A 19,683-nucleotide genomic window follows, 5' to 3' on the forward strand; every position below is an offset into this window, starting at 1 on the left:
GAGAGAGAGAGAGAGAGAAAAGACAGAGTGCAAGTGGGGGAGGGGCAGAGAGAGGGGAGACAGAATCTGAAGCAGGCTCCAGGCTCTGAGTTGTCAGCACAGAGCCTGATGCGGGGCTCCAACTCAAAACCGTGAGATCATGACCTGAGCCAAAGTCAGATGGTTAACCGACTGAGCCACCCAGGCGCCCCAGGTGGGCATTATTATTAACAAAATAATTTAAGACTCCCTGGCATTTAGTTAATGTATGTTTTCTTTCCCCTGCGGGCAAAACACCATTATTATACATGTCAGAGGATTTCTAAACTGTTTTGCATTGTAATTTGTTATATTTTAAATTATTAGAAACTTATTTCTAATCCAAATGATCTAGAAGGAAACTGGGAAGATGTTCAAATCTCTGTAATGAATTAAAAAATAAAAAGGAGTGCCTTCATCCATTAACAGATAGAATAGGTCTATCCTTAAATAAAATGGTGAGAGTGAGCAAGTTTATCTTCAGGATTTTAGGCTTTCCTTTTATGTGTAACTGGAGGCCACCCTCCTGCCATTCACAGAAGAAACAGGAGAGCACTTGGCTGAGAATTTAATGAAATCCTTCTGAGAGGAAGGATTTCAAATCTCTAGAAGCAACTTGGTGACAAAGCAAGCGGCTATCAAAAGTTTTATTTTTTAAAAATATTTTTTAACATTTATTTATTTTTGAGAGAGAGAGAGAGTGAGCTGTCAGCACAGAGCCCAATGCAGGGCTCAAACTCACGAGCTGTGAGATCATGACCTGAGACAAAGTTGGGCACTTAACTGGCTGAGCCACCCAGGCACACTGCAAGTGGCTATCAAAAGTTTTAAGTGAAAAAGATGAACACGCTTCTTATCTAGGCAGTCTAGAGAAACACGGCTTAAGACGGGAAGAAAGGATAGAGAAAGAAAATGAACAATACACATCTATTGGATAAAGGCAGACTTGTTAATTATGAAACAATTTGACAAATACATATACATATACAAATATATATACATATATATATTTTTCCTTACCTGAGTCTTGAGTTGTTTCTACTTTTGACAATACAATTTCTGAGGATTACTATTTGTACTATAGATCTGTGTGTGTGTGTGTGTGTGTGTGTGTGTGTGTGTGTGTGTGTGTGAATGTGTGTGCATGCGTGTGTGCCTATAAATGTACGCAGGACTTCTCAGCCACCTCATACCACTGGGGAGACCTGGAAGGGAAATAGGCTTAGATACCCATGGTCGTCAGGAAGTGTGCACTAAGACAGGACTCCTCACCCCCTCTTTCCTTTGTCCTTCCTGGAGAGAGAGTCGTGCTTAATCTCTTCTCATAATAGCCTTTCCTATTGTTATTCTGGGTTTAATAACTCAGATTTGAGAAATAGGCTGTCTAAGAGAGGATTGTTCCTACAGTCAGACTAACCCTTTTAGGTATGGAGTGGAATTTCTAGAATTAAGATTGGAGAGCACACAATGGAGGCTGATCTGACAAATAGCTATGGACCTGAGGTCTGGAGAGCATCACAAGTGGACCTCAGATGAACTGTTTAATTCCATGGTGATTTTGCCAGAAAACATACCATGAAGAGAGCTCTATATCATATGCAGCATTCACCTAAAAAGAATTTCCCTCTTGGGCATTATAATTTTCCAGGTTACCTCAATCCTTCAGGAAAGTATGAAACAGCCTATATGATGGCAGCACCGACAATCAAGGGATGGAGCATTAAAGAGGAGTGTGTTCTGCCCTGCAGTCACCCCTTAATTGGGTCCTTGCAGAGATAGCCATACATGAGGGGAACTGGGTTAGGGGTTTCACGTGTGACTGGCAGAGCTGGGAGCAGTGGGGGAGAGTGTGGGATATGGTGGTATAATTGCTGGGAGGGTAACTCAAGAAACCAAAAAATACTCCCTTCTCTTTCCACATACATCCTGAAAAAATGTGACCATTGATGCATGTGTATAGGGTGAAAGGTGGGGGATGAGTCCAAGATGAGGCAGATATTCATGTTAAGCATCCTTCCTCTCTTTCCAACTTCTATTATCAGTTGCTTAGTGTCTTCCTTAACACCTACAGTGTGCTCAGGAAAGAATCTGCTCTTAATTATTTAGAGCTCAATGTGAATGTATCTAAGATGGTAGGCTTCTTTCTCCTGAAGGCCTTGACAGTAGTATGTCTAGCCCTGTCCCGGGGTTAGGGAAGGAAATCAGTGATGCTATATGAAGTGAATTACCTGTCCCGTGAGATATTTGCATCTTACCCCTGTTCTGTAATTGTGGAATTAAAACATTTTTTAACTAATTAAAAGATATTTAACCCTAATTAAACAGAGAAAATAGTACCTGGAGTATTTGGCCCCTAAAATCAAGCCAGGAAGATAGCTTCCTAGTCTACAGTTGGGCATGGTCAGCCCTGGAACTAGATATGCACCCTGACTTACACAGACTTTCCTTGGGTGTACTGGCACATTTCCTAGAATTCTGTTGTTGTTTTTTTAAGTTGCTTTGGGACCTAAGGTGGATCTGGGGATGAGAATGGCTGGATTATAAAAGGAGAAGGGAGGATAAATTAAAGAGCAGTCGCTGTTTGGCAGCAGACACACATGTAAAGAGTTCAGCTCAGTTTTCTTCTCTCCCACCTCACATAAAAAGCAAACACCATACAGTCAGGTATTTCCATTAGTAAGAGTTAATTATTCACACTATAATCACAGAAAGAATTTGTAATGTGTGATAAATCATCTTCAAGTATTCATAATAATCTTATCAATATAGAACTGGTAAAAAGCATGGATAGTGCTTTTCAAGTTATGAAATATTTTCACACTCGCTTGACCCCTCACCATGACCTCAGAGTGGGTATTACTATCATTGTAATTCCCATTTTCTAGATTAAAAAAACTAAGATAAAGGGTTACTAAGGATCACACATATTGTGTCCTATGATTTTCAGGCTTAATTAAAGAAGACAAATCTAATATAAGAAGTTCAGAATATAAATTTAGAAGGTAATTACTTGTTTTACAAAAGGATTTATCATAGGAAACTTTTATGTCACTATATTTAAAATATAATGTGTTCTTTGAGAATTTGAAATACCCACTTATAATATGACAGTTATAAAGTGAGATTCATATGTACATTGATACTTACATTCAATATCACTGAACAGTTACACTCTTATATCAAATAAATGAACATTTCTTAAAAATATAAACTCACATTTCCTCTTGCCGGTACTCTAACTCCCATTGTGGATCATTTCTATTCTGAGAAAAAATAATTCCCACTGTCAGAGCCACCACGATAGCTGGGACTCCTATGTGGCAAAAGAGAGGCACCAAATTAATAATTTACCCAAAACTGAAATTAATTATAAAAGAACACAAATGAATTATACGTCTGACCCTTTTCAAGACTATGTTATTCTTTCTACTCTAGACAATGTACTAAATGACCTACAGATGTAGGTCAATGGTGGACATAATTTTTCTGTAACTCTTTGCCTCTGTCTTTTATTGTTGGCTGTACATAATAACCTGATACTATTTCTGATTCCTTTGTAACACTTACCACAATTTCCATTCTTAAATGGCCTAATTCCTCTTTCACTTGAAGAAATTTAAATTTAGATACCACGAACACAATTCTTTTCTGGAACTTGAAAATTTTTGAAATTATTTTTCTTAGAGTCACTCTGGTTTTCTTGAAATATTTCTTTTAAAGTAGCTAGGAAACACATTATATGTGGTCTAAATTTCAAATCAAACTACTAGAGATGTTAAAGGAAATTAACATTTGAGTTTAGCTTATGATGTGACTAGTACAGCTGCCTGATCACACGTGTCTCCTTCCCAGGAGTGTGAACAACCAGGCAGAAGGCACTCCTGGTGGTGCTGGCTTTCCATCACCCCTACCTAAAGGACTTGGGCTGTTAGGCCTTAAGTAGGTATTTGTTTAAGTTATTTCAAGAAAATTAATGTATGACTAAGTGGAAAAGCAAACACTTGCCCCATCCTATTAAAGAGATGAACACAATGAAATGTTGAGGAAGAGGCTTCATGGTCCTAATTAGCAGGAAATAGAGTTGGGCAGCACTGATTCCAGTCCAGGTAAATGTCACTAACAGGAAATAGTGGAGCAAGACAGCCATCACAGTGCAGGTGGGATTCGAGATGACAACAGTATCTTGCGTGGGTATTTCATTTTTATCAGAATCCATCTTATTGGTGTCATTATCACGTTTCACTAAGTTTTTATTGGAGTTTTCGATTCCAAACGCAAAGAGGAGGTTAAAAATCAACATTGATGTGCACAGGCTGACGAACACCCAGGTTACTGAGGTTTTTCTGACGTTCCTAAAAACAAGTAAATATAATTGAACAAATAGAACATCTGCAAAAAATAAACTCTAGTGAAATTGTGAGTGAAAAATATTATTACTCGATGTAAATCCAGCTCATAGCCCATGGGCCAGCTGGTAAACCTACCTTTCCAACTGCACCAGAAGAGCTCACTGTCCTCTCATTTCCACAGAGAAGTGAGTTAGAGAAAATAGGTCAATACATCTTTTCTTTTTTTTTTTTTAAGTTTATTTATTTATTGAGAGAGAAAAAGAGAGCAGGGGAGGGAGGAGAGAGAGAGAGAGAGAGAGAGAGAGAGAGAGAGAGAGAGAATCCCAAGCAGGCTCCATGCTGTCAGCTTGGAGCCCAATGTGGGGCTCAAACCATGAGATCATGACCTGAGCCAAAACCAAGAGTCAGATGCTTAACTGACTAAGCCACACAGGTGCCCCCGATACATCCTTTCTTGAAACTGTTATAATAAAAGGTAACTGCTATTCATCAGAGAGGACTCCCACTGGATTCTACTTTCTGGTATCTATATGCTGTGTAATCCTCTCCCAGGGCCAACCTGTGACTTGATCTCCCTAATGAAATGCGCCAGGAGGCCTGGAAGCCAGGGCCAACTTATTCACCAAAGTAGTGCTTAGGACCAATGATAGTTTTATGGTCCACAGCAAAGTTTTAACTCCTTTTAAAACCAAAAGGGAAAATAATTAACTATTATAGGTCAAAGAATAAATATGAACATATAATATTAATATATTCACCTTTATACCTATACAGTGGTGAAACATTTTCTGATTTTTTTTTTTTTTATGGAGGACTCCATAAAGGCACTCTGCCCATGAAACTCAAAACAAGCTTTCTTTCCCCTTTGTGCTTCTGGAAGTTTTGAGCCACCAGGTAAAAAGTCTAGCTAACCTATTGAAGAAACTGCATAGGAATGCTCTGGGACTATGTGGAGAGGGAGAAAGACCCATCTCTCCCAGCATACCAGATGAGCCCCAGATTAGCCTAACTCCACCCACCATCTGACTCCTCACAGGAGAACATAAGAGAGACCAATGGAAGAATCACAGCTGAGCCCCATCAAGCCACTTGAGCCCAAATTAAGTCCTTAGACATAACAAATTAATGTTTTAAGCCACTAACTTTTAGGGCAGTTTCTTCTACTATAATAGACAATAGGTTCCACTCCAGATTTGCAAACATATACAAAGGCCAGCTATAGAAAGACTCCAAATGGATTTTTTTTAAATTTCAAAATAGGAAAAAATTCCACATTAGTAAGTGAACATATGTTCAAATGTGGAGAAAAAGTCTCTTGTACTTTAAAAAGTATTTTATATAGGGGCGCCTGGGTGACTCAGTCAGTTAAGCATCTGACTTTTGATTTTGGCTCAGGTCATGATCTCATGGTTTGTGGGTTCGAGCCCCATGTGGGGCTCTATGCTGAGAGTAGGAGCCTGCTTGGGATTCTCCCTCTCTCCTAGTCTCTCTGTCCCTCCCCCACCCTGGCATATACACACACATTCTCTCTCTCAAAACAAATAAACATTTAAGAAATAAATAAATAAATAAACAAACAAATAAATAAAGTCTTTTACATTAAAAAAACCAAGTATGGATTTTAAAAGAAGGCCAGTTTTTAAGAGTCTCTTATAGTTTGCCTCCCTCCCTCTCTAACTTTTTTTTCCCTCTTCACCTCCCCCATGGTCTTCTGTTAAGTTTCTCAGGATCCACATAAGAGTGGGCACCCATTGGGATGAGCACTGGGTGTTATATGGAAACCAATTTGACGATAAATTTTGTATTAAAAAAAATAAAGCCAAATATAATTTTGAACTACTTTTATAAGTTTAAAACAAAATGGTATAAGTTTAGCTTATATTACATTTAAAGAGTAAGGTTTCCATAAACATTTTAAGTTAAGTAAAAATATTTAAAATGTGTTTCATGGTCTATTGCTACTAATGACATTCTTCATAATTTGAGTAGACTGATGATTACTATCCCTCTGAAAGGCTTATACTCAACAAAATTTCACCTGTGTCCAAGAAACATATTTTAGGAAATACTTGCTGACAGTCAAATGGCCAAGATGCTCTGGATGATCCTTATAATATAAACCATGCTTGAAGACTGTTCCTTTGTTTGAAGACATAATTTCTGGGGGGTAGAACCAAGGATTCTTTAAAACTTTTGGGTTTGTTACCTTCTCACCTTTACCTAAGATCTTTGCTAGAAAAGAAGAGCCTTTTCTCATTTTGTCTGCAAGCTTTGTTTACCAGGAGTCCTTAAAAGGCAGTGGGAGGGAGAGAGAGAGAAAATGAGAATGGGTGTGTGTGCTCATGCCACATGTGTGTTCTGTGGTGGCCTACCTGTGTATTTTCAGATTGGCAGAGAATTCAAGGTTTCCCTAAATAAGGGTTGATCTCAAATGTGAGGTTTCATATTGTCTTTACTGTGCATGTATTGTTTGCCTTAATGGTTAAAGGCAGATATATCCAGAAGGCCCCTTTAATGACATATTATAGTTCTCTGTATACTATGGTATGCAGTCTTATATTAATGAAAGTTACAGAATTTCCATTCACTACCATCTAAGCCCTTCTGGGTTTTTCAGAATACAAGGCCTCTTCAAATAACTATTTCCCTAAGTTTATTACTGTGCTTAAAGTTCTAACATCTCCAAGTACCCATTTTTAATATCTCAGAATCTGATGAATAAGTCTGCTTACTAATTACATATCCTTTATGATTTTATAACATTTCATCATGAACCTTCTCAGTCTTTGGATTTCTACAATGCATAAAAAGTGTATATTTAAACAGAACTCTGCTCATCCTCTTGATGTTTTAGTTGAGATTTTCTGAATAATTCAAAATTTAATTCAGTCTTTTGAAAGTTTTAATGACCAGAACTGCAAAAAGTACTCAAAAGATTCCTTTTATATAAAAGCAAAGTTAGCTTCTAATTTTTTTCCAGTTTCAAACAGAAATTGTAATCCACAGGAAGAACAGGCTATTTTCAAATAGCCTGGCTCTTCTGTACATTTCTATATTCTGTACATTAATATTATGTTATTTTTCTATATAATATATATAATTATATAATGTATTATAACATATATTATGTCGCTTATATATCTTATGTATCTAAATTATTTATAATTTACTATAAATTATACATATTATATGTAATTTATATATAATTATGGGGGACCCTGTCCATGAACAAAGAAAACTATTTGATTCACGTTTAGAAGTCAATACCATTTTTTAATTTTTGTTTTTGTTTCCTGATGAATTTTTAGTGACATACATGGCAGCATAACTGTGCTAAGAAACATGTCGATAGAGAATGAAAAAAAAATCTGAAAACCACTAGAAGTACTGAAATTTTAGGCAAAGACACTAGTTATGTACCTACCACAACTTATTCAAATGGGCTCAAAAACTGTTCAAGTATGATTACGATACAAAGACAAATAAAAGGGGGCCCTGGTAGCTCAGGTGGTTATGCGTCCAACTTCAGCTTAGGTCGTGATCTTGCAATTTGCAGTTCTTGAGTTCGGGCCCCTCATTATGCTCTCTATGTTAGCATAGAGCCCATTTCAGTTCCTCTGTCCCCCTCTCTCTGCCCCTCCCCCACTTGCTCTCTCTCAAAGATGGACATTTTAAAAAAAGAAATACAAATAAAAGGACAAATATAAGAGCCATTTCATTTTACATAACAGACCTGTAACTACATGGCATGCAATGTTCGTTCAAGGCGCTTACCACTATTTGTAATCATATATTTAATTCTGTATATATCTGTATAACATCTGTCTTTGCCAAAGAATATAAATATCATGAGAAATGAGAGCTTACTTGCTGTTCATAGTTTGGTATTCAGTTTATATGTGGTGCTTGGCCCATAATTAGCACTCATTATAAAAACTTTGAGTGAATGGCAAGAGATTCATTAAGTGTGATAGATAAAGAAGAGGAATCAAAAGGAGTTCTGGCTCTTTGAACAAATGGCTTTTTCTGAATATGAGCAGAGAAAGTGAAAAATGTGCCTGGGTCATCTTGCTGTACCTGAAATTAAAAAGTGCTTAAAGACTGCTAGGGACATGCCAAAACAACATGAAGAGACTCCCTCTGGTTACATTCAAGAGTACACTTCTTTACAAAGGAATAGAGTAAATAAAGAGAAAGAATCATTTTCAACCATCAAGGTAATAACATATTCCAATAAGAACCATTGAGTAAAAGTTGGGGGACAGAATAGTCACACAATTTTAAAGTATCATCCCACAGATTACTTATTGCTTACAAAGGGGAAAATATTAACCTTTAGGGTGTAGAATTCCAGTAGACACCACTGTAAACAAGGAATCCAACTTAATACAACCAATAATGGGACAGACTGACATCACATGCTTCTTGCTATATATACCACACTGAAAAAGACTTAATGATGTAGTATTCTCATCAAAAATATTTAACCCCTATCTAATCATGAGGAACATTTCAGACAAATCCTAAACTGTTGAATATTCTACTTTCTACAATATAACTGACACGAACATTTCAAACGATTTAATGTCCCCAAATACCAAAACAAACAGAAAAGCAGAGGAATTATTTTAGGCTAAATGAGACTAAGAACCATGACAACTGGGGTTCCTGGGTGGCTCAGTTGGTTAAGTGTCCAACTTCAGCTCAGGTCATGATCTCACAGTTTGTGAGTTCAAGCACCACATCAGGTTCTATGCTGACAGCTCAGAGCCTGGAGCCTGCTTCAGATTCTGTGTCTCCCTCTCTCTCTACCCCTCCCCAACTCGTGCTCTGTCTCTTTCTCAAAAATAAATAAACATTAAAAAAATTTTAAGAAAAGAAACATAGCAACTAAATGAATTGGGGAGGGGGACCACTCAGCTATAACGGATATTAATGGAACAACTGCAGAAATTTGAATATGGATTGTATATTAACACAGTAACATTATATCAATGGTAAATTGGTTGAGTTGAATTTCCTGAGTGAGAATAATGGTATTATACTGCAGAAGAGAATACCCGTGTTCTTAGGAAATGCTTGAAAATTTAGCAACTTTTCTATAGGTTTTCAACTTTTTAAATAAAATTTCAGGAAATATTTTAAACAGCAATGCTTTCAGAATAAAAGGTTCTGAGCCTACACATCTGAGAAAACACTTATGAGAGAATTTAGTAGGGAGAAATAATTCTGAAAGAAAGATGAATTCATCTTGGGATATCTTGAGTTTGGGAGGAGGACCACATAGGAATACTCAATAGTCCCACTTATTCTACAGATATTCCTCTACTAAGGGCCAGGTACTGTGCTCAGTCTTGGGGATACACTAATCAAAACAAAACAAACAACAATAGAAACAACAAAATCAGAAAAAGTCACTGTTCTCATTGATTTTCATGCTGATGGGGAAAACAGAGAGTACCCAGGTAAACTAATAAATAACAAACTTATATTTACATATTGATAAAAATGTAGCATTTGAAAAAAATAACAAGTGCTATATAAAATTGGACCTTTAGTGAGGAGGTCAAGGTGGAAAGAAATATGTGTTTATAGGTAATTTTTAAAGTTAGATTTCTTAAAAATTATTTATTTTTGAGAGAGAGAGCACAAGCTGGGAGTAACAGAGAGAGAGGGAGACGGAGGAGGCAAAGCGGGCATTATGCTAACAGCAGAGAGCTCCATGTGGGGCATGAACCCAAAATCTGTGAGATCATGACCGGAGCCAAAGTCGGACACTTAACTGACTTAGCCACCCAGGTGCCCCTTAAGTTAGATTTTTTTCGAACTATGGAATTTAAAGACTTTTTAAAAGTTTGACCATTTGAAAGCTTAATATGTATTTTAAATTAGTTTAATTTTCAAAAATATTGTTTAGCAATGTTTTGCTCTTTTATAAATGCAAATTGGTAGGTATGGTTCTATTCAACACAAAGGAACTATATAGCATTAATGAGCTATGGGACCACACTACTTTTACATGACAAACTTATAATCACATGGTATGTAATTTTTCTTCAAAGCACTTACCACAGTTTTAATTATAAATTTATTTGTATGTATTTCTTAGCCTCTTCAGAACTGAGTGTGCTCTTCTGTAAGATGAACTTGTTGAACTAATTCTGATTTCCCTTTTATCTCCAAGAGACCATATTATGATGAGAATATGTGCAGAGGAAATAATATCAAGATAGCAATTTTTCTTATAAAAGGAGACTGTTTCCCTTCTTACCTGGTGACAATCTGAAATACAATTGTAAGGGCCAGACCAGTAATGGACAGCGCACATCCAACATTGGATAATATGTCTAGTGATGCAGGATATTTATATTTCTTTTCGAAACTCTAAAAAACAAGTTAAGACTCATATTTTTTACTAACAATTCCTGAAATGTCTATGAAAGTCAACATCATAAAAAGTTACATTGGTCAAAATAACCAGATAGTTGCCAGATATGTCTTTTTATAAAACTGTTAATATATTTTAAAAAGAAATAAATTAACCCCTTTTCTCTAAGCAGTTTATATGAATTAGAGTGTTGAGAACAGTTATCTAACCAATTCAGTTAAAGAAAACATATACTTTACCTCAATGTCTAAAATCTAAAATTTATCCCTCACGTTATTTTTGTGTGTAACTATCATCCAAGAGGAAATATGCATATCTGAGCTAATGCACTAAAAATAAAGTTGCAGAAATGTTTTTTGGACATGGAAAGATGTTCATGTGATCCTGCTAATTTTTTTTAAAACGGCAGTCTTATTGTTGTCCGATATATCTATATCTAGCCCAGTATTTTAATATATATTCATAGATAAGTATATTCTATGGAGAGGTAATATTGGTGGTCACTGGGTGGGTAGGATATATATAATATTTTTGCCTGCCTTTATTTTAATAGTTAAAAAAATAGAAAGTAATATTTATATAACATGAAAGTAATGTAGAAACATTAAAAAATATAGATTTCTCTTAACTGCCGGCTACCCCACATCATACCACCCTTCCTCTTGAAATCATATCTCTTCTCCAGAGCTTACTTTTTTTAATGTACTTACAAATATTACCCACATCTCTTGAATAAATATATTTATGCTTAATAGATAAACTTTCATACCTTATGCAATAAATATGTATTACTTTTATAGGAAGAAAACAAAAATAAAATAATTTTCATTTTTAAAAATTATAAAACAAAGACTTCATGTTACTTCCTGTGTACAGTATACTGACTAGATACCAAAGAATCATAGAATATACATAAACCTTCAAGCTTAGAAATCATCTATTCACTTAGAGCCTATCTGCTCCTATTTTAGATACATATTTATTTTATTTAGATATTTTATTTATTTATTTAGATATTTTAAAGTTCTAATCAAACTTTAAAAAAATTTGGCAACCCAAACTAACTACAAAGTGAGTGGTAGGCATTGAGGCAGATTCAGACATTAATGAGAAGAAATAGCTGAAAGCCTGACCTCAGAAAAGAAGAAAAATAACTGTGACAATGTATTACGTATCATTTAATATATATAGCAACCCAAGATTTACACATCTAGCAAATGATAGTAATGATCTTAAAGGTATCAAAAAAGTTAATTTTTATCTTTACTATTTTCTAATTAAGAAAGCAGATCTCTCTGCAATACGTTAGAAAATAAGCAAAGTCAATTAAAATAATAAAGGTTTGATAGTTAAAATAAGAAAACTATAATTTCACACCTGTGAGAATGGCTAAAATTAACAACTCCGGAAATAACACGTTTGTGAGGATGTGGAGAAAGGGGAAACCTCTTACAGTGCTGGTGGGAATGCAAACTGGTGCAGCCATTCTGGAAAACAGTATAGAGGTCTTCAAAAAGTTAAAAATAGAACTACCCTTTGACCCAGCAATTAAACTACTAGGTATTTACCCAAAGGATACAAAAATGCTGACTTGAAGGGGCACATAAACCCCAATGTTTATAGCAGCATTATCCACAATAGTCATATTATGGAAAAAGCACAAATGTCCATCAACTGAGGAATGGATAAAGAAGATGTGATATGAAGAAGATGTGCTGTGTGTCACACATACACACAATGGAATATTACTCAGACATCAAAAAGAATGAAATCTTGCCATTTACAATGACATGGATGGAGCTAGAGTGTATTATGCTAAGCAAAATAAGTCAGTCAGAGAAAGACAAATACCATATTATTTCACTCATATATGAAATTTAAGAAACAAAACTGATGAACATAGGGGAAGGGGGAAAAAGAGAGGGAGGAAAACCATAAGAGACTCTAAACTATAGTGAACAAACTGAGAGTTAAAGGAGGGAAAGTGGGGGGAGGGATGGTCTAAATTGGTGATGGGTGTTAAGGAGGGCACTTGTGATGAGCACTGGGTGTTATATGTAAGTGATGAATCACTGGATTGTACTCCTAAAACTAATATTAAACCATATGTTAAGTAACTAGAATGTAAATTAAAACTTGATATAAAAAAAATTGTATTGAAAGTTAAATCCAGTACAGTAAAGTAAGAAAAAGAAATAAATGGGGGTGCCTGGGTGGCTGAGTTAGTTAAGTGTCAGACTCTTGATTTGGCTCAGGTCGAGATCTCATGAACCATGAGATCAAACCCCAAGTTGGGCTTTGTACTGAAAACGTAGAGCCCGCTTGGGATTCTCTCTCCCTTTGTCCCTGGGACACATGCACGTGTGTACTCTCTCTTTCCCTCTCACTTCCTCTCAAAAATAAATAAATAAACTTTAAAAAGTGACATAAAGACTGTAAAATATAAATAAATAAATAAATAAATAAATAAATAAATAAATAAATAAGAAAGAAATCTATAGTTATTTCAAAAACTTTTGTAAATCAAGTACAGAGGAGTTAATATGGCAGAGTAGTATAGGGAGCCTGAGCTTGTCTCATCCCTGAAATGCAGCTAGATCAGCATCAAACTGTTTTGAACACCTAGGAAACTGATCTGAGGATTAATGCAACAATCTGCATAATTGGAAACAGAGAACTTGGCAGGTATGGGGTGTGGAGAGGTGAACTGGGGGAGAGAAAAGCCACGGAGCCATAGAGGGTACAGAGCTGTTTTCACAAAGAGAGGAAAGAAAGACAAAGGGGGAGAATGCAGCACATTGAAATCACACAAGAAAAGCACTCCCCCTAAAAGTAGCTGGAGAGAAAGAGTGAAAATACCCGCAGGGACTGAAAACAATCAACACCTGTTCTCTGATGGGGAGAAAAGGAGAGGGTTTCAATACTGCCAGGATTCTATAAACAGTGAAGTCCAAAGTCTGAAGTTTCAGAGCTCAGTGTTCTGGTGAGGAAGTAGGGAAAAATCCCCAGAATTTTCCAGGAGGAAGTAGTGTGGTCTGAGGGATCCGTGTACCACATAGGGAGAAGTGGTTCCCCAGATTGGAGTGCATTTGGTAGAGGCCATATGGGCTCCCCGCAGGTGAAAGTCTCAGTGGACCTTGGAGAGTGGTCACGTTTATTGATATTAGAACAAAGACCCCAGAGTGCAGGGAAACCTAGTGCAGGCTGTGTGATGTGATTTGCCCACAGTGGCCTCTGCCACTGTGTGATCACAGGAACATTTTCTGGGGCAAGCCAGCTCCTGGCCATTGTATGGTGAGACCCTCTTGCAGAGAGTTGGCACAGGTCCAAGTCAAAGGGGTGTCTGAAGGGTGGGGTTTTGAAACACAGCCCTATCTGAGATAAAACTCTGGAGGGAGGTGCCACCTGGCAAGTGGACAGCTTGGACAGGTACAAGGTACAGGTGGGGAGTGGATAGAAGCCTATGACAAAGGAGGGTGCTTGATAGCAAGTCATGAGGCTACAGGTTCCTGTGTGAAAGGTGGGTAAAGTCATTTTCACTTCTAAAGCACATGTGTGCATGTGTGTGCATGCACACACACAAATCGACCCTAGTAAGCTAAGCAGTGCCACCAGGTGGAGAATGGAGCCATTACACCAAACCCTGCTCAACTGAACCCTCCAGGCACATCCCCGAGAAGACCAGCACAAATCCCTTCCACCTGCTTATTAGTCTACGACTATAATATGCTGCAAAGATTCTGTTCTAGGGGATACTGGATGTAACTTCATTCAGGTTTTATTCTGTTTGCTGGTTCTTTTATTTGCTCATTTTCTATACTGTTTTTGCTTAGGTTCTTTTCTTTTTTCTTTCTTTTTGTTTCCTAGACACAGAAAAAGCAAATTCTTTTTTATTTTTTTATTTTTTTATTCTATTTTATTTTCTTTGTTTTATTTTATTCCATTTTATTATTTAAATTTTTTTTAAAAAATTTAACTTTTTTCCTTTCTCTTTTTTCTCTATTTTATCAAGTTTCTCTCAACCAGCAAAACAAAACATGCCTAAGATCTAACTTCCTTTATTTGATTTTGTTTTATTTTGTTTTTAATTTTTATTTTTTATTTTATTAATCTTTTTCTTCCTCCAAAATGACAAGATGGAGGAATTCAACTCAAAAGAAAAAACAGGAAGAAATGACAGCCAGGGATTTGATCAACACAGATATAATTAAGATGTCTGACCTAGAATTTAAAACCACAATTATAAGAATGCTACCTAGGGTTGAAAAGGATAGAAGATACCAGAGAATCCCTTTCTATAGAGACAAAAGAACTAAAATCTAGTCAGGCCAAAATTAAAAATACAATCTCAAATTAATGCCATAATGTAAGGATGGACAAAGCAGAGCAGCAAATCAGTGATATAGAAGATAAAATTATTGAAAATAATGAAGCAGAAAAAAAGAGGGAAACAAAGGCAAAAAGTCATGATACAAGACTTGGAGAATTCAGTGACTTATTAAAGAGGAATAATTTTCGAATCATTGCAGTCCCAGAAAAAGAAGAGAGAGAAAAAGGAGCAGAAGGTTTATGTGAGGAAATTATAGCTGAAAACCTTCCTAATCTGGGGAAACATACAGACATCAAAATCCAAGAAGCACAGAGAACTCCCATTAGATTCAACAAAAACTGACCACCACCAAGGCATATTATAGTCAAATTCAAAAAATACACAGACAAGGAAAGAATTATGAAAGTGAAAAAAAAAGCCCTTAACCTACTAGGGAAGACAGATCAGGTTCACAGCAGACCTGTCCACAGAAACTTGGCAGACCAGAAAGAAGTGGCAGGATATATTCAATGTGCATAATCAGAAAAATATGCAGCTAAATATTCTTTATCCAGCAAGGCTGTCAGTCAAAAGAGGAGGAGATAAAGAGTTTCCCAGACAAACAAAAACTAAAGGAGTTCATGACCACTAAATGAACCCTGCAAGAAACTTTAAGGGGGACTCCTTGAGTGGAGAAAAACAAAGAAAAAAAAAAAAGACCAAAAGCAACAAAGACTAGGAAGGACCAAAGAACATCCCCAGAAACACCAACTCTACAGGCAGCACAATGACACTAAATTCATATCTTTCAATAATCACACTAAATGTAAGTGGACTACATGCTCCAATCAAAATACATAGGATATCAAAATGGATAAGAAAACAAAACCCATCCATATGCTTCCTACAAGAGACTCATTTTAGACTGAAGATACCTGCAGATTGAAAGTAAGAGGATGGAAGCCATCTGTCATGCTAATGGACATTAAAAGAAAGCTGGAGTACCCATACTTATATCAGACAAATTAGATTTTTTTAAATTTTTTTAATGTTTATTTATTTTTGAGAGAGAGACAGAGTGTGAGCAGGGGAGGGGTAGAGAGAGAGGAAGACACAGAATCTGAACCAGGCTTCAGGCTCTGAGCTGTCAGCACAGAGCCTGACTCAGGGCTCAAACTCATGAGCTGTGACATCATGACCTGAGCCAAAGTCAGACACTCAACCAACTGAGCCACCCAGGTGCCCCATATCAGACAAACTAGATTTTAAAACAAAGATTATAACAAGAAATGAAGATGAAGGGCATTCTATCATAATTAGGGGGACTGTCCACCAAGAAGAGCTAACAATTATAAATATTTATGCCCCCAAATTGAAACATCCAAGTAAATACATCAATTAATCACAAACATAAAGAAACACATAGATAATAATATCATAATAGTAGGGGACTTCAACACCCCACTTATATAAATGGATAGGTCATCTAAGCAGAAAATCAACAAAGTAAACAATGGCTCTCAATTACACACTGTACTGGATGGACTTAACAGATATATTCAGAACATTTCATCCTAAAGCAGCATAATACACATCCTTCTTGAGTCCACATGGAACATTTTCCAGAATAGATCACATACTGGGTCACAAATCAGCCCTGAACAAGTACAAAAAGATAGATATCACGCCATGCATATTTTCAGACAACAATGCTATGAAACTTGAAATCAACCACAGGAAAAAATTTGGAAAGACCACGAATATGTGGAAATTAAAGAACACCCTACTAAAGAAAGAATAATCTAACCAAGAAATTAAAAAGGAAATGCAAGGGGCGCCTGGGTGGCGCAGTCGGTTAAGCGTCCGACTTCAGCCAGGTCACGATCTCGCGGTCCGTGAGTTCGAGCCCCGCGTCAGGCTCTGGGCTGATGGCTCGGAGCCTGGAGCCTGTTTCCAATTCTGTGTCTCCCTCTCTCTCTGCCCCTCCCCTGTTCATGCTCTGTCTCTCTCTGTCCCCCCCAAAAAATAAATAAACGTTGAAAAAAAATTTAAAATAAATAAATAAATAAATAAATAAATAAATAAATAAAAAGTAAATGCAAAAGTACATGGAAGCCAATGAAAATAAAAACAAAACCCCTGGGAGAAGCAAAGGCAATCATGAAAGGGAAGTATATAGCAATCCAGGCCTTCCTAAAGAAGGAAAAAATATCTCAGATACACAACCTAACCTTACACCTAAAGGAACTGGAAAAAGAACAGTAAATAAAGCCCCCAAACAGCAGAAAGGCAATAATAAAGATTACAGCAGAAATCAATTTTATATATATATATATATATAGCCTATCTATATATACATCTATATATACATATATGTGTGTATATATATATATATATATATATATATGTGTGTGTGTGTGTGTGTGTGTGTGTGTATCAAGAGTAGAACAGATCAACAAAACCAGGATTTGGTTCTTTGAAAGAATTAACAAATGGATAACCCCCTAACCAGACTTATCAAGAAGAAAAAAGAAAGGACCCAAATAAATAAAATCATGAATGAAAGGGGAGAGATCACAATTAAAACCACAGAAATACAAACAATTATAAGAGAATATTATAAGCAATTATATGCCAACAAATTGGGCAATCTGAAGGAAATGCACAAATTCTTAAAAGCATATAAACTACCAAACTAAAACAGGGAGAAATAGAAAATTTACACAGACCCATAACCATAAAGAAATTGAATCAGTAATAAAAAATTTCCCAAAAAACAAGAGCCCAGGGCCAAATGGCTTCCCAGGGGAATTCTACTAAACATTTGAAGAAGCATTAATATCTGTTCTTTTGAGGCTGTTACAAAAAATAAAAATGGAAGGAAAAATTCCAAACTCATTCTACAAAGCCAGCATTACTTTGATTTCAAAACCAGACAAAGACCCCACTAAAAAGGAGAATTACAGACAATCTCCCTGATGAACATGGATGCAAAAATTCTCAGCCAGATAATAGCAAACCAAATCCAACAATACATTAAAGGAATTATTCATCACAATCAAGTGAGATTTATTCCTGGGCTGCAGGAGTGGTTCAATATCTGCAAGTCAATCAGTGAGATACATCACATCAATGAAAGAAAGGATAAGAACCACATGATCCTCTCAATAGATGTAGAAAAAGCATTTGATAAAATACAGCACCCTTTCTTAATAACAACCCTCAAGAAAGTAGGGATAGAAGGAACATACCTCAAGATCATAAAGGCTATATACAAAAGACCCACAGCTAATATCATCCTCGATGGGGAAAAACTGAGAGCTTTCCCCCTAATGTCGGGAACATGACAGGGATGTCCACTTTCACCATTGTTGTTCAACACAGTGTTGGAAGTCCTAGCTTAAGCAATCAGACAACAAAAAGAAATAAAATGCATCAAAATCAGTAAGGAAGAAGTCAAACTTTTACTCTTCACAGATGACATGCTACTTTACATGGAAAACCTGAAAGACACTACCAAAAAACTTCTAGAACTGATCCATGAATTCAGCAAAGTTGCAGGATAGAAAATCAATGTACAGAAATTGGTTGCACTTCTATACACCAATACTGAAGAAGCAAGAAGAGAAATCAAGGAATACATTCCATTTACAGTTACACCAAAAGCTGTAAAATACCTAGGAATAAACCTAACCAAAGAAATATCTGTACACTGAAAATTCTACAAAAGTTATGAAAGAAATTGAAGAAGACATAAAGAAATGGAAAAACATTCCATGCTCATGTATTAGAAGAACAAATATTGTTAAAATACACAATTACAATTGTTGTACAAATACAATTCAACAATTGTTGAATCTACACATTCAACACAATCCCTATCAAAATAAACAGCATTCTTCAGAGCTAGAGCACAAAATTCAAAAATTCGTATGGAATCAGAAAAGACCCCAAAGTAATCTTGAAAAATAAAACCAAAGCTGGAGACATCACAATTCTGGGCCTCAAGCTTTGTTACAAAGCTATAATCATCAAGACAGTATGGTACTGGCACAAAACAGACACATAGATCAATGGACAGAATCGAGACCCCAGAAATGGACCCACAAACATATGGTCAACTAATCTCTGACAAAGCAAGAAAGAATGTCCAATAGAAAAGACAGTCTTTTCAGCAAATCATGTTGGGAAAATTGGACAGAAACATGCAGAAAAATAAACCTGGATTACTTTCTTACACTATACACACACACAAAACTCAAAATGGATGAAAGACCCAATTGTGAGACAGGAAACCATTAAAATCCTTGAGGAGAAAACAGGCAACAACCTCTAACCTCATCCATAGCAACTTCTTACTTGCCTAGAGGCAAGGGAAACAAAAGCAAAAATGAACTATTGGAACTTCTTCAAGATAAAAAGCTTCTGCACAGTGAAGGAAACAATCAAAACTAAAAGGCAACTGATGGAATGGGAGAAGATATTTGCAAATGACATATCAGATAAAGGGTTAGTATCCAAAATCTATAAAGAAGTTACCAAACTCAACATCCAAAAATCAAATAATCCAGTGAAGAAACGGGCAAAAGACATGGACACTTTTCTAAAGAGTACATCTA

General features: G+C 36.2%; 1 protein-coding gene across 2 annotated transcripts in view; it reads right to left on the reverse strand.

Annotated features, from left to right (window-relative positions):
• The window catches only part of ADGRG7 (adhesion G protein-coupled receptor G7), a 71,710-nt gene that overhangs the window by 17,914 nt on the left and 34,113 nt on the right, over positions 1-19,683 (reverse strand). For both annotated transcript variants that reach the window (XM_025914027.2, XM_086675615.1), the window contains 3 exons: positions 10,639-10,751; positions 4,024-4,370; positions 3,235-3,331 (listed from right to left, as the gene is read on the reverse strand). In XM_025914027.2, coding sequence (XP_025769812.1) covers positions 3,235-3,331; positions 4,024-4,370; positions 10,639-10,751 — 557 coding nt within the window. The remainder of the gene's footprint in view (positions 1-3,234; positions 3,332-4,023; positions 4,371-10,638; positions 10,752-19,683) is intronic.

This window comes from Puma concolor, chromosome C2, assembly GCF_028749965.1.
Source record: "Puma concolor isolate L17-30 chromosome C2, mPumCon1.1.hap2, whole genome shotgun sequence".
In the NCBI taxonomy this organism is placed as follows: domain Eukaryota; kingdom Metazoa; phylum Chordata; class Mammalia; order Carnivora; family Felidae; genus Puma; species Puma concolor.